This window comes from Aspergillus bombycis (assembly GCF_001792695.1).
Source record: "Aspergillus bombycis strain NRRL26010 chromosome Unknown contig00016, whole genome shotgun sequence".
Taxonomy (NCBI): Eukaryota; Fungi; Ascomycota; class Eurotiomycetes; order Eurotiales; family Aspergillaceae; genus Aspergillus; species Aspergillus bombycis.
The window spans coordinates 195,424-210,975 of NW_019170018.1; the positions used below are offsets into that span (position 1 = coordinate 195,424).

The 15,552-nt window shown below is 48.4% G+C and overlaps 6 protein-coding genes across 6 annotated transcripts; 4 read left to right on the forward strand and 2 right to left on the reverse strand.

Moving 5' to 3' along the window:
- Positions 1-346: 346 nt before the first annotated feature.
- ABOM_003427 (GH92 family glycosyl hydrolase) lies at positions 347-2,996 on the forward strand (the record flags this gene model as incomplete). Its single annotated transcript, XM_022530557.1, has 6 exons — positions 347-482; positions 556-588; positions 642-751; positions 815-1,623; positions 1,680-2,357; positions 2,414-2,996. 6 exons carry the CDS (start codon positions 347-349, stop codon positions 2,994-2,996), a joined length of 2,349 nt encoding a protein of 782 aa, XP_022392081.1.
- Positions 2,997-4,370: 1,374 nt separating this feature from the next.
- On the reverse strand, positions 4,371-6,067 carry ABOM_003428 (uncharacterized protein; the record flags this gene model as incomplete). The annotated part of the gene is made up of 2 exons (XM_022530558.1): positions 4,371-5,066; positions 5,120-6,067. The coding sequence occupies 2 exons, from the start codon at positions 6,065-6,067 to the stop codon at positions 4,371-4,373; spliced, it is 1,644 nt and encodes a 547-aa protein (XP_022392147.1).
- An 846-nt stretch (positions 6,068-6,913) lies between these two features.
- Positions 6,914-7,662, forward strand: ABOM_003429 (uncharacterized protein; the record flags this gene model as incomplete). The annotated part of the gene is made up of 2 exons (XM_022530559.1): positions 6,914-7,499; positions 7,571-7,662. 2 exons carry the CDS (start codon positions 6,914-6,916, stop codon positions 7,660-7,662), a joined length of 678 nt encoding a protein of 225 aa, XP_022392105.1.
- A 509-nt stretch (positions 7,663-8,171) lies between these two features.
- ABOM_003430 (uncharacterized protein) lies at positions 8,172-9,269 on the reverse strand (the record flags this gene model as incomplete). The annotated part of the gene is made up of 2 exons (XM_022530560.1): positions 8,172-9,062; positions 9,123-9,269. The coding sequence occupies 2 exons, from the start codon at positions 9,267-9,269 to the stop codon at positions 8,172-8,174; spliced, it is 1,038 nt and encodes a 345-aa protein (XP_022392132.1).
- Positions 9,270-11,329: 2,060 nt separating this feature from the next.
- Positions 11,330-12,274, forward strand: ABOM_003431 (uncharacterized protein; the record flags this gene model as incomplete). Its single annotated transcript, XM_022530561.1, has 1 exon — positions 11,330-12,274. The coding sequence occupies one exon, from the start codon at positions 11,330-11,332 to the stop codon at positions 12,272-12,274; it is 945 nt and encodes a 314-aa protein (XP_022392131.1).
- A 149-nt stretch (positions 12,275-12,423) lies between these two features.
- On the forward strand, positions 12,424-15,505 carry ABOM_003432 (uncharacterized protein; the record flags this gene model as incomplete). Its single annotated transcript, XM_022530562.1, has 2 exons — positions 12,424-13,755; positions 13,808-15,505. 2 exons carry the CDS (start codon positions 12,424-12,426, stop codon positions 15,503-15,505), a joined length of 3,030 nt encoding a protein of 1,009 aa, XP_022392130.1.
- Between the last annotated feature and the right edge of the window lie 47 nt (positions 15,506-15,552).

The following is a 15,552-nucleotide window of genomic DNA, read 5'->3' on the forward strand; positions in this document are numbered from 1 at the left end:
AGCAGGGATCTACAAGTGCGGAAATTGGATTCCTGCACCTGCACTGCGCCGCTGCCACAAATGAGACAACGTCAAGATAAATAGCTCAAGCCATATCCACTCACGGCGCTAACTTGGCTCATGATAAACAAGCCCCTCCTCTTCCAGCGTACTTGGGATTCTGCCCTGTTAATTTGCATAGATAGTCAAAAAAAAGAATTTACTTAAGTATTTTGTATCTAAAGACTATTTGTATCAGACAAGGCCGGCTATAAATTGGGATTCGTTCCTATTCTTGTCTTGAGCTTATTGTCTGACCTGCCTCGCCTTGTCCAACTTTTCCACACCTTGAGTTCATCTGTTAAATATGAAACCTCATCTTTTGTCGAGGCGGCTCTCAAAAGCCGCCGCGCTCCTCTGTCTCAGCCCTGCTTTCGTCTATGGACAAGGGGATGATAGAAAAACAAAATTTGACGTGTTCGACTACATCAATCCGTTTATTGGTACATCAGATGGAGGTAGCAAACTACAAGCCTATTCTGGAAGTGAACATACTAAGAATTAAATGGATTCCAGGACACTCGTTCCCTGGTGCAACATTGCCATTTGGTGTGCTTTCTAGCCCGTAAGATACTACCAATTATCGTCTAACGAAGGTCCAGGCATGGCCAAAGCCGTAGCAGACATGGACGGTGCGAACCAAGGGGGTTTCGCGTCTGACGCATCGTTCGTCACTGGGTTCTCACATACACACGATTCCGGAACGGGGGGTGTAAGTCTAGCCATCATCTGTGTTCTATTCATTGACCACTGTTCGCTAAGTATAGCTGGTTAGCCCGGGTCGATGGGGAATTTCCCCATTTTTGTCCATCCCGGCTGTCCCGATGATAATCTTACGAGATGCGGTTGGCAGAAATCAGATAGAGCTGTTGGGTGGGATCGAAGATCCACTAAGGCCCAGCCCGGGTTCTTTGGCATTGCGTTGGACAACGGAGTCCATGCGGAAATGACTGTGACGAATCATTCTGCTCTTTATAAATTCAGCTTCCCGGAGGCTGCTCCTGAGTCGCTCAATCCGGTTGTGCTGGTGGATATGGCTGACCTTCAAGCTTCACGTCATAACGGCACGACGTCGGTAGACCCAGAGACTGGTCGATTTACTGGGAGTGCGACCTTCGAGCCTAGTTACGGAATTGGGACATACAGAATTCACTTTTGTGCTGATTTCAGTGGCCCTAAAATTCGAGATACTGGAATCTGGATGGATGATGGGGCCACGCCGGGTAAACGTACAGTTTCGCTGAACTCTAGTGGTTTAGGAGGAGTGTTCACTAGGTTTAAACCGCCCAGAGTGAACGGCACGATTGATGTGCGGGTCGGAATCAGTTTCATGAGTGCTCAGCAAGCCTGTTCCAATGCGGAAAAGGAACACCCTAACTTCAACTTCGAAGATACGGTGGCGGTAGCCAAAGCCGTGTGGAAGGAGAAGATGGATGTCATCCGTCTTGACGCTTCTGGTGTTTCTACTGAGCTTCAAACGGTGTTTTGGAGTGGGATATATCGTACGATGATCAGCCCGCAAGATTATACCGGGGAAAATCCACTATGGAAAAGTGACGAGCCATACTATGATAGTTTTTACTGGTGAGTGAGGCCTTTCCCCACCCCTTTCGCTAGGATAAACTTACAGCCCCGCATAGTATCTGGGATTCGTTCCGCGGTATCCATCAACTCATCACATTGGTGGATCCCCTTTCGCAGTCTCGGATGGTTCGAAGCCTTGTCGATATCTATCGCTACGAAGGATATCTACCTGACTGCCGTATGTCTTTATGTAAAGGCTTGACGCAGGGTGGATCCAATGCCGATGTCCTCATTGCTGAGGCCTACCTCAAGGGCATTCTCGATGTGGACTGGGACACTGCCTACCAGGCTGTGGTAAAGGACGCTGAGGTTGAGCCTGAGAATTTCAATGTGGAAGGTCGTGGCAGCCTTCAGAGCTGGAAGACACTTGGATATATCCCAATCCATGATTCCAATACCACTGCCAAAGGACTTCGCACTCGCAGCATATCACGAACAGTTGAATACGCATACAATGATTTCTGCATTGCACAGATGGCGAAGCACATGGGTCACGATGACGATTATAAAAAGTACATGAAACGTGCCACGAACTGGGAGAATGTTTTCAAGCCAAACCAGACATCCTCGTGGCGTGGTTCTAACTTCACCGGATTTCTCCAGCCGCGGAATGCGGATGGTACTTGGGCACATCAAGACCCGATGTTCTGCGGCCCATATCTGCAGCCTGACTCGTGCCTGATGGATGAGAATGCGAAAGAGACTTACGAAGGCAGCTCCTGGCTGTATACATTGTATGTACCGTCCCCCAGGTGTATAGAACTCAGTGGCTAACCTCGCCTGGTCCTAGCTACGCGCCCCAGGATATGGCTAAATTAATCACGGTTCTCGGTGGCCCGTCTAGATTTGTGGATCGTCTATCATTCTTCCACGACTCCGGTCTCCTTAACATGGGAAACGAGCAGGCTTTCTTACCCGTTTTCCAATTCCATTACGCCGGACGACCCGCGCTGTCCACTGAACGTGCACACTCGTATATCCCACGCCTGTTCAATACAAGCATCGGCGGCCTGCCTGGGAATGATGACAGCGGAGCAATGGGCTCCTTTGCCGTGCTTAGTATGCTAGGTCTATATCCCGTACACGGACAGGATGTCTATCTCATCTCTGCACCTTTCTTCAAGGAAGCCAGTATCCGAAACAGGATCACCGGTAACGTTGCAACAATTCGAAACATCAATTTCGATCCGAAGTACAAGTCCATCTATATACAGAATGTGACCCGCGACGGCAAACCCTGGACAAGGAACTGGATTGGTCATGACTTTTTCACCAAGGGCGGAACGCTTGAAATGACACTGGGCGACAAGGAGAGCAGCTGGGGGACAAGGATCGAGGACTTACCCCCTAGTATGAGCGATTATCGCTGGTAATCCGCATTGGGGATCGTGTTGGTGCATCCTAGGCCATCTCTCCCCTCGCCAGTACGCGACTCTGGGAGTAGCGCAAGAAAAAGCCACCCCTCGTAATTTCCCACAGACAATTAGTACCTGATGGGTTTACCTCTTGTATTTGGCTCCGTGGATGACACGTTGATCCTGTATCGGATCGACGATTGGTAAATGCGGTTAAGCGTCAATAAAACATTCCATAGGGTGCTATCTTCTTTCTGCGGTGTTATTGTTATAGTTGAACCAGTGTTAGTGTCTGATTTACGCAAAGATGGCTTCTTCCCTTCAACTAGGCCACGCACTTCGAGGTCAACAGCTTAGTTCAAGAAGGGATGAACAAGAGCAATCGGTAATGATAAAAAGCGTCAACCACTTCCGTCTCCAGAACGAACAGATATATGGTCATTTGGCGCAACGGTGTCTTCAACACGACAATTACTTTATTAATGGACTTTTACTAGAACGATCCCATCTCATATCCTTATTGTATGGGGATGACTTCTTCCTCTTCAAGCCCGATGTCCATAGGGGTGATGAGGAGTACGAAATGAAGATACTACAAAGACAGTGCCAGTTCTTTGGGCCCTGCCCTCTGACATAACGAGTGTTCTGCGATCATGATAGGTTAACTCTCCTGATACACGTTATGCAAGGTATCCCACTGGAAAAGAAAAAGCCATTTACCAGAATTTCGAAGAAGGAGCTCGCTAAGGAGCAGAAGGAATTTGTTCTGCGAATTATGAAGCTTGATCCTAGGGGTAGGCCTCCTGCAGCGCAGCTTCTGCAAGAGAAGTGGTTTCACACTGGGTAATCCACAACAGGGTGTCTAAGGCCATCTATGGGCCTTGTATGTCTTTAGTTTGCCCCTACGCACGTATGTCTCTACTAATTCCCACTCTTGCTTTCTTCACTCTGTATATACGAATCATAACTATTTGTGGATGGAGCTTCGTGTGTCGAACTTGGATTGAAATGGAACATCAGGCATAAGGTAGCTAAGCTAATCAAAGTTGATATTGTTTTTTTCTGAACGCTGGAGATAGCATACATTCAGTATGTAGGTGGCACTAAGGCACTATTCATATTTCCCAGGAAACAAAGAAGTCAATGATGAAGAGACCAGACGCTGTAGTCAAATTCGACCATGGGGTATGGAGTGAAGGGCTTCCTGCCGGCTCGACTCGCCCAAGGGATAGAATTACCCTACTGTTCTATAAGTAGCAATGTCTTGCAGGACCCACGGATGATGTCTAGGTGAAGATGGACCCCGGGATCAATTTCCCACAATGAAAGTACCAGGTGAGAGAGACAGGCCTGTTGTGAGTGTAGACAACCGTACACCGTATAACACTATGACTAGCCTTCGTCCTCCGCTTCATCATCGTCTCCGTCCTCTTTATCTGCCTCTTCACCTGCCTCTTCACCTGCCTCTTCACTTGCCTCGTCATCGACTTCGGGTTGGATCCAAATTTCGATCTCCTCCACATCAAACTCAATTTGCCAGTCACCCCGCCAGGTATTGGCAGCATACATCGGCTGGAATTGGTCAGACACATTGTGGGATACAATCGCCCTCTTCGAGTCTTGCCGTAGCACCAACGCAACACCATTTCCTCTTTGACCGAGCACAAGCTCGCCTCCATCGAACTCATGACCTGGTCGAAGACCATTTCCACGGAAACTATCCGAGATATCACTAAGCTGGAATAGGAACGGTGGTTTCTTGAATGCCAGAAGAGGCACATAATAGCCAAATATGGTCTTCTGTCCTGTCCGTGAATCCTTCCCAGAGAGGAGAAGAGCGATCGCAGCTTTGGGGAAAGCATCTAGGTCGTTTGCTACAGTGGCAGCCGTGAGTGACGTAGTCCTCAATTCGTAGTACCTGTACTCATGCGGGCCATAGATGGCAGAAATATCAAGTGAGGCCATCTGAGCACAAACGGGTAAAGTTGCTACTTTTCCTAACTGTGGTATATCCGAAGTGTCGGATTCATCCTCTCGACCTTGGTAGAATGGAGTCAAGAGGTGCGCTAGACCATAAGCAAGCAGCGGCTAAACTGAATCAGTCTCACTCATAATCGAATCAAAAGTTCCAGTACACTTACCATGCCATTACGAGCCGCCTGGTCATACATATCCCAGGTAATCCCGAGATCGGGTCGTTGAATCGCAGGGCGGGCCATGCAATCGACGACATGGTCCAAGTCTACCAGCTGCTCAACTGGGACTTTGGGTTTCCCAAAGAACGTCGTGACCAGTAACTTCAACACTGCTCGAAACTGGTCCTGGGGGATGCTTAGATCACGAAGGTGTTCATCTCCGGCCAGGTTTCTCGCTGTAGCCCGGAAGCAATCTCGAGGGGGTGGCACTAGCCAAATTATTTGCGGCTGAACACTGTACAGCACATCAAGAATATCGTGAAACATCTCATCACCGTGATCGTCATAATTGGTTTTAGGGTGCGTAAACGTATCACAATCATAGCTAGCACAGGTAAAATCAAAAGCTCTCCGCTGTGCCTGGGCCTTGGCATATTCCGCGTCAAACGGGATAGACTTGCCATCTCGGGCTGTTGCAAAGCTTTGGAAAAGCTGTCTTCTAAAGTCTGCCGGCGATCGGCTTCGACTCCAGCTACATGCTTCGTGGACCGGCCTTGCCCGCCCGGGGATGGCCCAGGCTAGTGCACGAAGGAGCCCCATATAGGTGAGGGAGTCGGGGATTGGCTGATGAAATGGGTATTGCGATCGGTATAGAAGACTGCGGTAAACAAGAGCACCTGCCTCTCTCATAGACGGAGGAAGAAAGCCGGTGGACTCAAGGAAAGACAGGAATGCAGACTGAGTGAGTACCTTGATACCATTTTCCTCGACGGCCAGAGAGTCAAAGGTCCTGCGCAGGTGTAGCAGCTCTGTTTCTGGTTTGATAACATGAAATCTGCAGATTCTCCGGGTTAGCTTGTGTAATACAGCATCGCGATCCAGGAGGCCCTGAGCGGTCAGCTCGTCGATTTTCGTATAGTGATTCGGATTGTCAATGTCGATAGGCTCGCCCATATTGAATGGTGGGAAAACGGATGACACAAAAGAGAGATCTCATGAGGCATAAGTAGTGATCGAGTGTGAGGAAAAAAGAGGAGGCTGGCAAGAAGCGTCCGTGATCCTTTATGTATGTACCTCAAGCCACAACAACGTCTCTGCCTAATCCATAGGCAAAGGCCTGCCCCCAATCTCCACTTTCTCCTATATCAGTACGCTCTATAGGTCTAGGATAAGAGGATGACTTAAATGAGAAGGGGCATCTGGTAAGCTTACAGTGACTTCTTGTGCTGATTATACAGAATTTGAGGAGCGGAATCCTAGTTCCTATCATTGTTGGCCTCTACGTATGCTACACGCCTGGCCGTATAACTGTGGATATTCCATGTTCGACCCCAAAATGAAAGGATGAAGACCCTGGCGATCATGGTTCATCCCAGTAGATCCGTTTTTGGGGGGCCAAGTGCCTTACTAACTCCCAGCGCGCTGTCCTGCTTTGTACTTTCGACTAGAAACAGAATAAGATATAAAACAAGTCTAATATAACCTTAAAATAAATATACTCCATTAAGTGCTAGCCGACTACCTCAACCTGCAATATCACCGTGAGCATCGAAGGATAACCCTCGGCCGAACGGGCTCAGCCCCTTCAACTGTTGGTGGTTTGGCCTTTGGCACGAGGAACTTGTATATGTCTTTCTGACAGCTATAGGGAGGACCAGAACAGATCAGTAGAGATAGAATGGCACCGCAGTCAATACATCATCAGCCGCAACATCAATCAATCATATCTTCTCATTTTGTTCCTCGTCCTTCTTAAGCCAACGACATATCTGTGAGCTGGTACAGTCTCCAACAGCCAAAATGAAGTTCTCCAACGTCCTCTCCGTCGTTCTAGCCACCCTTTCCGTGGCTGTCGGCGCCCATCCCACTACCCCTTTCAACGACATCCAGCACGTCGCTCGGGATATCAGCGGCGACACACTTGACTCTGCTTCCGATATCGAAAGGCGCGCAGGCCACGATGAAACTGACCGCTTCAAGGAAACCCAGAAGGGCTTGGGCAAGCAGAAACTTCAGCTGGGCAAATCCTATTCCTTCCAGATCACCTGGACCAAGGGTGCAGCTGGCTCTTCGACTAAGACCACATCTCCCATCGAGAGAGAAATGAAGAAAACCCAACAGGAATATGGGTTTGATCATACCGGCATTGTCGTCGGCGAGGTTGTCAAGAAGGAGACGAGTCCAAACGTCTACAAGGTGGACTTCGACGGCAGACTTTACCACTTGGAGGCCAACCTGCAGGGTAGTGGTCAAAAGGCATGGTACAAAACCAATGTGAAGGATGCAGCCTGGAATCCCCAGCCTTCCGAAAAGACAGTCAAACTTTTGCACCTCAAGGAGGTCAGCGGAAAGTGGGAAGACAAGGCTTCTCACGCCAACACGGCTGGTAGGTTGTCCGCAGTCTTTTCGGTTTGGGAGAAGAGGGGAAGACGATTGAAAGCTAGCGGATCATTCCAGCTACCAAGATTAGCGAGAATAACGGAAATAAGTGGCAGGGCAAACGGAACGAGTGTGAAGAATATGTCAAGGCTTTTGAGAAGGCGTTGTAGGAGCACGGGCAGAGTGGTACTAAGAATTGAGTGGTGCCTATGTCGGTCGATTGCAGGGATCTGGAGAATGTGCTAGTAGTGCCGGGTGGTTGCAAGAGCCAATATAGATTTGAACAATGATACAGAATGGGAAATTGTGCAAGTTTGCTTTTTATGTCATACCTTGTGTAGAATAAGGCCGGATCGGAGAAGCTGTTAGTAGGAATACTCTGATCTCATCTTCGTTATAGAAATTCCGGTATACTCGGAGAGTTTTGACCGTGGTTTTGAGACCAAATCCTGGGTAGAGTACCTCAGGCAATGCCTAAGGGTCGTTATGGGGCAAGAAGTGTCGCTGTCATGAGAAGAGACGGCCATGATCGTAGTCCGGCCAACTGTCCCCAATGTCCGATATTAATGCGAGCAGGAGTATAGAATAACATCGTGGAAGGTGTATCTGCTCTGGCGAACGGGCGTAGACTGTGCGAATACCGGGAATGCTTCATTGTGATGAAGATGCCATCGCAAATCTAAAAAATAAGGCCGAAGACAAGGATCCCAACTACACCTACTGCAACCTCTATGGCAAAAGCCTTCAGGATGACTTTAACGTAGCGAATGCGAGCCGCCCATGCAAAGCTAGTCCAGGCATCTCGAATGCTGAGCTTGTCGCTGCCACCCATATTTTCGGGTTTCAGCTTGCCGCCGAAAAGCCGGTCGAAAGGCACGATCGGGACATCCTCCTCGGGCAGCATAGAGGCAGCCACACGAGTGAATATTCCCCTGGCGGGAATAGAAGCCAATAGGTAAAATATGGCGGAGAGAATACTAATGGCTACGAAATCGAGACGCCCTGTATCTTTCCAATGGCCAACCACGCCCATGACGGTTCCACCGGCGAACCTTGCAGCGACTGTAGGCAGAGAGAAAGTCACGCACATTAAGAAATTGTACAAAGCAGCCGCAGGAGCAATTCTAGGCCAATGGTGGAGGCCAAGCATGCGCCGGTAGGAGCTCCTAGGAGATTGATCGGCGATTACAAGGTGAACCCAAGCCATGTGCCAGGTGGCCAAGAGCATGCTCACGACGAACAGCCCAAGAAATGAACTAATAAGAGAATCGATCGAAACAGGTAAAAAAACGGGAAGGAGAAATCCCACGCTCATATCGAAGGTTGTAAACGCCAGATACATACGAAATCCACGGAAGCAGGACCAGATGCCACCACGGGCGCGTAGGTGCTTAATAGCCGAGCGTAACCCGCGAGTGATGGGCTTAGTGGTTGATGCCGCCGTGGCCTCGGGGTCATGAGGGTCGCAGGAATCGTTAGAACCTCCGCCATCGAGGCGAATATAGGGATTCGGGTTCGAGTCTTCGATCGCAGCCAGAGTTCCAATAACCTGGGTGCAGGTGTAGTCAACCTATCCCCGATCTTCGATGAGCCTCGATAGTTGCTATACCTAATCCTCATACTGACTCACCCAGAAGATTGCCATACTAAATGCAACGACCGTAAAAACGACAACTAAAAAGCCCAGCAATTGCATTGGAGGCGCCTGGCGGGATGGAAGCCGAGCGGAAATCAACTGGCCGCCCCGGCGTATGAGAACACTGCCAACAGATGACATGGTGATTGACCGAGGAAAATGAACAAATTGTAAAGAGGAAGAAGCAGGTCAAGATTCGGAGTCGCAGTGGGCTAGTAGCTTAATAAGTACATGGCGAGTGTGTCCTTGTTATGCGCCGATGTTATTCGCCCCCAAAGGTTTGGCCCTAGCTTCATTTGTTGTCCAATTCATGATTTTTTTTTCATTGCCCCACTCCCAGAGCACTAGGTCATTAGTGAACCACTTGACTGCTCCAATCTGATTACAATGATATCGAATAGGTATACAACAATGGTAGAGACAGTATCCCATATTCGTCGTGGTGAATGTAACAGTGAGATGTCTGAATTCGCACTTGGTTATATGTCGTATATGAGCTAGGTTAACACAGGTCACGAGGCTTTGGCGGTGTGTAGGGTGCACGCTATACCATACAACATGCAGGCAATCACTACATAGCGCAATGAATTGACTACCGTGACCAGTCGAAGCAGAAATTGGGATGAGGCCGGTTCTTGAATTCTCTGGGTAGAGACAGAAAAAAGATCTGAGACCCTTGCTCTGCTAAAGTGAAGCTATTGACAACTAGTGCAGACACCAAGCCTGAAGTGATGTTCGCCCCACCCATAGGCAACGCCTAAGATGGGCTCGGACATTAAATTAGTGCCCCAAGCTGACTTCAACTGTCCGCCACACACAATAGTGCTTATAACTCAGGGTCGACGTAGTGGATTCGCTGGTGGCGGGGTCGTCTCTAGTCTTTCTCCCCTCTCGGTTGTCATCTCACATTCTAACAAACCAATTGGCTCTCATGATAACCACATTTGGACCTATTGAGAATATATGTATTAACACTATTTATAGAGTATTTAAGAGAAGAAATTCTATCCGTTCTACTACTCTTATAAAGAAGACTTATATATATCGGGAAAATCAATATTGTATTCTAGGAGAGCATGTGTTGATAAAGTGATCGGTCTAAAAAATATATACATCCCTATTAGGTAATCTTTCAAACACAGCCATTAATGCAGGGCCAGTTGACCCTAGTGAATTTTAACACGGCTAGTGAGTCATTTTCTATCCATTGAAATAAAATTGCAATGCCATGCTAATCCAACTTGTTCTAGGACCCCGCCACACTGACGTGATTGACATCCCAATCGGCTACCTGGACCGGAATGAGGTGGCCGAAAAAAGTAGCAACTAAGGATGGTACAAGCCTTTGACCAGGCTGGAGAAGTGACGGCCAGGCGGGCAAATTCAGAGATATATCATGTTGTAACTAGTAAACCTCAGTGAATACAGGGCTCAATGATTCCGCAAATAGTGTGTATCGCTCATTACTATACCGATATAGTTGCAATGCTCCAAATTGACCAGATACTTGTACCCTACCTAGTGATTTCGCTATAGGGTACCCGTGATGCCTAGGCTTGTATTGAGAGCCAGACCAGATCCTGTGTGGCAGGGACCCTGGACCCACTGTGCTTGAGAGTACTAGTTCATGCGTGCTCCAATCCCTGAAATTCCTCATCCTAAGTCATCCACTGGCCTATAGCATGTATTTAAGCTTATCCTTAAATTGCTTATTTTACATGGCTCCTTTCCTCTCTTCTTCTCTCCCCTTCGCCCTCTCTTTGTTGTTGTATCTCAATACAATTTATCCCTTTATCCTGTACGATCAGTTTTATCAATGACAACGACAATAAGACTAGCAACAAGCTTTGTTGAGTCAGTTCTCATATATTGGACATGCATACCCGTAATTCGTAGTCTTCGACGGCAGTCTCGAAATCCACCTTCAGACGATGGCCTTTACCGTGATGAGGATGGCAATGCAACTGGTGAATCGCTCGAGTCATTTTCAGATACATGGCAGAAAATCCTTTTGACAGTACTGTCTCTATTTGGACTCAGCTGCCTGTTGAGTGCGCTTGTAGGGCAGACAGCTGTGGACCAGACTAGTCATCGTTTCTCGGTCTTGCTTGAAATTGGATCCTGGGTAAAAAGATACTCGCTCATCCAACTGAAATGTAACCATTTCTAATGAACTAATCAATTCTGTATACCAGGCCCTCATGACTATCCAAGCTGTGGCAGTTTATATAGAGCCAGTGCCCACTGAGCGTTTCAAGCTCAGCCAGTATGCCAGCTGCGCAAGCTTTATATCGGCCTTTGCCCGCACTGTCGAATTTTCGATGTTTCCAAAAGGCGAAGGGACACTGGTGCATGTTTCGACAATACGTCGTTTGGGACAAATTGCAACAGCCATGACAAGAGGAGTTGTCTGTATGCTGATACCGCGGCGCCCTGACGTATATTGGAACGGAAGGCCTGTTGATGCAGAGCTCACGGTTTCCATTCTGAACCGGCTTTCTTTCGCCTGGGCGGAGCCTCTACTAAAGTATGTCTCGATAAATCGGAGCCTCGAATTCGACAACCTGCCTCAGCTGGCCCACTCGAAAAGAGCGGAGTATCTGCTCTCGCGCCTCACAGTCGCTAGGGCTAGCCGAAGAAAGTTATCGGAAGCACTTGCCACCATTCACATTCGATCCTTCATACAACAGGTGGTCCTCACGGTAGTGTCTTCAGCTTTGAGCGTCGGTCCGCAGGTTGCATTATATGAGATTTTGCGATGCCTTGAAGTTCGTGGATTGGACCCTTCAGCATCATGGCGATCTTGGCAATGGGTTGGTATCTTGGGTGCTTCAACTACCCTGCTCACCGCTCTGCAGTCTTGGGTACAGTGGCTGAACAATGCTGAGGTATGCATTCCGATGGTGGGAGAAATCCTCACAGCCATTTATGCGAAGGCTTTACGCACCAAGAGTATCAGACATCTGCCATCTGACCTTGGTGTCGGAAAGAGAGATAAAGACGCGGATCAAAAGAAATCTGGAGACTCCCCGCACAGTACTATTAATCTTGCAGCAGTGGACTCGGAGCGCATCATCGACTTCGCCGGATATACGTATCTGGTGCCTTCAGCACTGCTAAGGTTACTTTTTCCTACATATTCTTAGCTTATGTGATTGGGTGGAGAAGTCTATGTTCAGGAATTGCTGTGTCCGCCTTAGTGACGCCTGTCAACTCGTATCTGACCCGTAGATATGGAGAAGCTCAACGCCGCCTCATGAACACCAGGGACAACAAATTATTTATTTTCACTGAGATGCTCCGGGGTATGCGGCAGATCAAGTTCTCCTCGCTGGAGAGTGAATGGAAGAAACGCATTTCCGATTGTAGAGAAGAGGAGCTCCGCGCCCTCCGTACGACATTCATCTACAATGCCACTTTGTTTTCGATATTCTGGAGTCTGAGTCCTCTATTGCTTTCCTCGGTATCTTTATCAGTGTATGTTCTGTGTTACGGCAACTTAACACCTTCGGTTGCTTTCACTGTGATATCAATGTTAGGGTCTCTACAACTTTCCCTCGCAATCGTCCCGGAGTTTTTCACACGGGGTCAGGAGGCCAAAGTAAGCTCTCGACGCATAAACAAGTACCTTGACTTGGAAGATAAACCCCCTATTACATCTTCTCCAGATGGTATCTCGTTCCACGACGCCTCGGTCAGCTGGTCCACAGAAGGTCCCCTACGTGGTACGGGTACTGAGAGTGCTCTCCTTCATAACCTCAACCTGGCCTTCCCTAAAGACGGCCTCAGCGTAATTGTCGGAAAGACAGGATCTGGTAAAAGCCTTCTTATATCTTCCATCTTAGGAGAATGTGCGCTTCTCCGTGGCCGTATCAACACTGTTAGCTCGCCAGAACAGTGCTCAGAGGAACTAGCAGACAATGAAAACTGGATCATTCCCGCCATAGCAAATACCACCGAAAGCCCTTGGATTGAAAATGCCTCGATCAAGAATAATATTATCTTCGAACTTCCTTTCGATATCGCGCGATATAATAGCGTTTTATCTGCCTGCGCTCTCCTCGAAGACCTACGGTTGCTCGAGGACGGTGACCTAACTGAAGTCGGCCCAAATGGCGTCAACCTAAGCGGCGGACAGCGCTGGAGGCTTGCCTTGGCCAGGGCTCTGTACTCCCGTGCCAACACTTTGGTAATGGACGACATTTTCAGTGCCTTAGATGCTCATACCGGACGTCATGTGTACAAGAACGCCTTGACGGGAGATTTGGCACGTGGCCGAACACGCATCATTGCTACACACAATGTTGAGCTGTGTCTTCCAGATGCTGATTATGTGGTGCACTTGAACAATGGGACGGCGGAGTATACCGGGAAGGTGACCGGGTTGCAAACGCGTGGCCCAGAATTCCTACCGGCCCTTGAGGATCAAAGATCTCACGAGGCCGCGCCAACAGCGGTGGAACTGGAAGATAGAAAGCCGAGAAGCTTTATCATGGAAGAGAAACGGGAAACCGGTGCACTCCAAAGTTCTATTTACCAAACCTACCTGAGAGCAGGTGGCGGGCTCGGTATATGGACCCTTGTCTTCTTATCCTACGCGAGCTATGAGGCTCTTATTCTAGGACGAGTAAGTGGTGTATATCCTATCCATGTCCCAAGTTCTAAAGTAACAAAGCTAGTCTTGGTGGGTTAAAATCTGGACAGGCCACTCCTCCCAAAACCAACATTTACGCACAATCCAGCCAGTCTCCAGTTATGCTGAGATCACTCGCGACGATCGCGATACTATCCAATACCTCTATATTTATGGCTATCTATCAATAGTCGTATGCTGCCTTGGTATAGTCCGACAATTTGCACTCATGCTTGCAACCATCCGAGCCTCCAGGGAGCTATTCAAAAGGTTTGTGACGGCTATTCTGCATACTCCGTTGCAGTATCTGGACAGGATTCCCCAAGGCCGAATTCTGAATAGACTATCCACGGACTTTAACCGCATCGACTCGAAGATCGGAATAGACGCAGGGTTTCTCATTGGGGAGTCCCTAAAACTCTTGGCTGTTATGACCGCCGGGCTATTCATTTCCCCATTACTGTTAATCTTTGGAATTGTTCTCATGGGCTACTGTTGGAGAGTTTCTTCCGTATACCTAGCAGGAGCCCGCGAAATAAAACGCCTTGAAAGTATTTCCCGAAGTCCAATCTATGAGCAAATTCGGTCATCTCTTACTGGCCTGACTACTATTCGCGCCTTCGGAAGGTTCAATCACTACACACAAAGCATGAACTCAAACATCGACCATCATATGCAGGCTTCATGGTATCTAGCGCTGTTTCAGCGATGGCTTGGGTTCCGCATGGGCCTCGTCGGGGGCATATTTTCCACCGTCACGGCTGCTCTCGTCATCCAGGTGCCAACTATATCAGCCTCCTTGGCGGGCTTCACCTTAAGCTTTGCCTTACAGTATAGCTCAACCATTACGCTGCTGCTTAGGCAGTATGTAAACATGGAACTGAACATGAGCGCAATAGAGCGTATTGTCGAGTATACCAACGTTGAGGGCGAAGACCAAACAGGTATCGATGTGCCTGAGAACTGGCCCAGTGAAGGATGGATTGAAATCCAGGACTTGACCGTTGGTTACGCAGCTAACCAGCAGCTGGTGCTAAATGGACTCACTTTGAACATCAAAGCGAACGAAAAGGTTGGAATTGTCGGACGCACAGGTTCCGGCAAGTCATCTTTAGCTCTATCCCTCTTCCGGTTCCTTGAGTTTTACAAAGGTAGCATACATATCGATGGAGTGGATATCTCTACGATCAAGCTCCATGACCTCAGACGTCGGATCACGCTCATCCCCCAGGACCCTGTACTCTTTTCAGGAACTATACGAACAAACCTAGATCCCTTTAATGACTTCAGCGACGCTGAACTCGAGAACGCTCTCCAGCGCATCCGTTCAGTAATCCCGTCTGTCGAGGGTAGCAAGGTTCCACGATTGTCTCTCGTATCCACTGTTTCTGAAGGAGGGTTGAACCTTTCAGGGGGCCAACGGCAGCTCCTCTGTCTAGCACGAGCTATTATATCTAGGCCTAAAATCATGGTTCTCGACGAGGCGACATCGTCAGTTGATACGAAAACCGACGCTTTTATTCAACAGTTGATTCAGAAGGAATTCAAGAACTCTACCTTACTCGTCATTGCGCACCGACTGAGCACCATTCTAAACTTTGACCGGATCATCGTACTGGATAAAGGGTCCGTGATTGAGTTTGGAACGCCGAGAGAGCTGATGGGAATTGAGGATGGTCACTTTAGACGTTTGCTTGACATCAGTGGTGAGGGGAAGAGTTTAGAGGAGCGCATTCTTGCATAAGTGCTTTTTGCTCAGTTGACATCCTGGCTATTGACAGTCAAGCGACT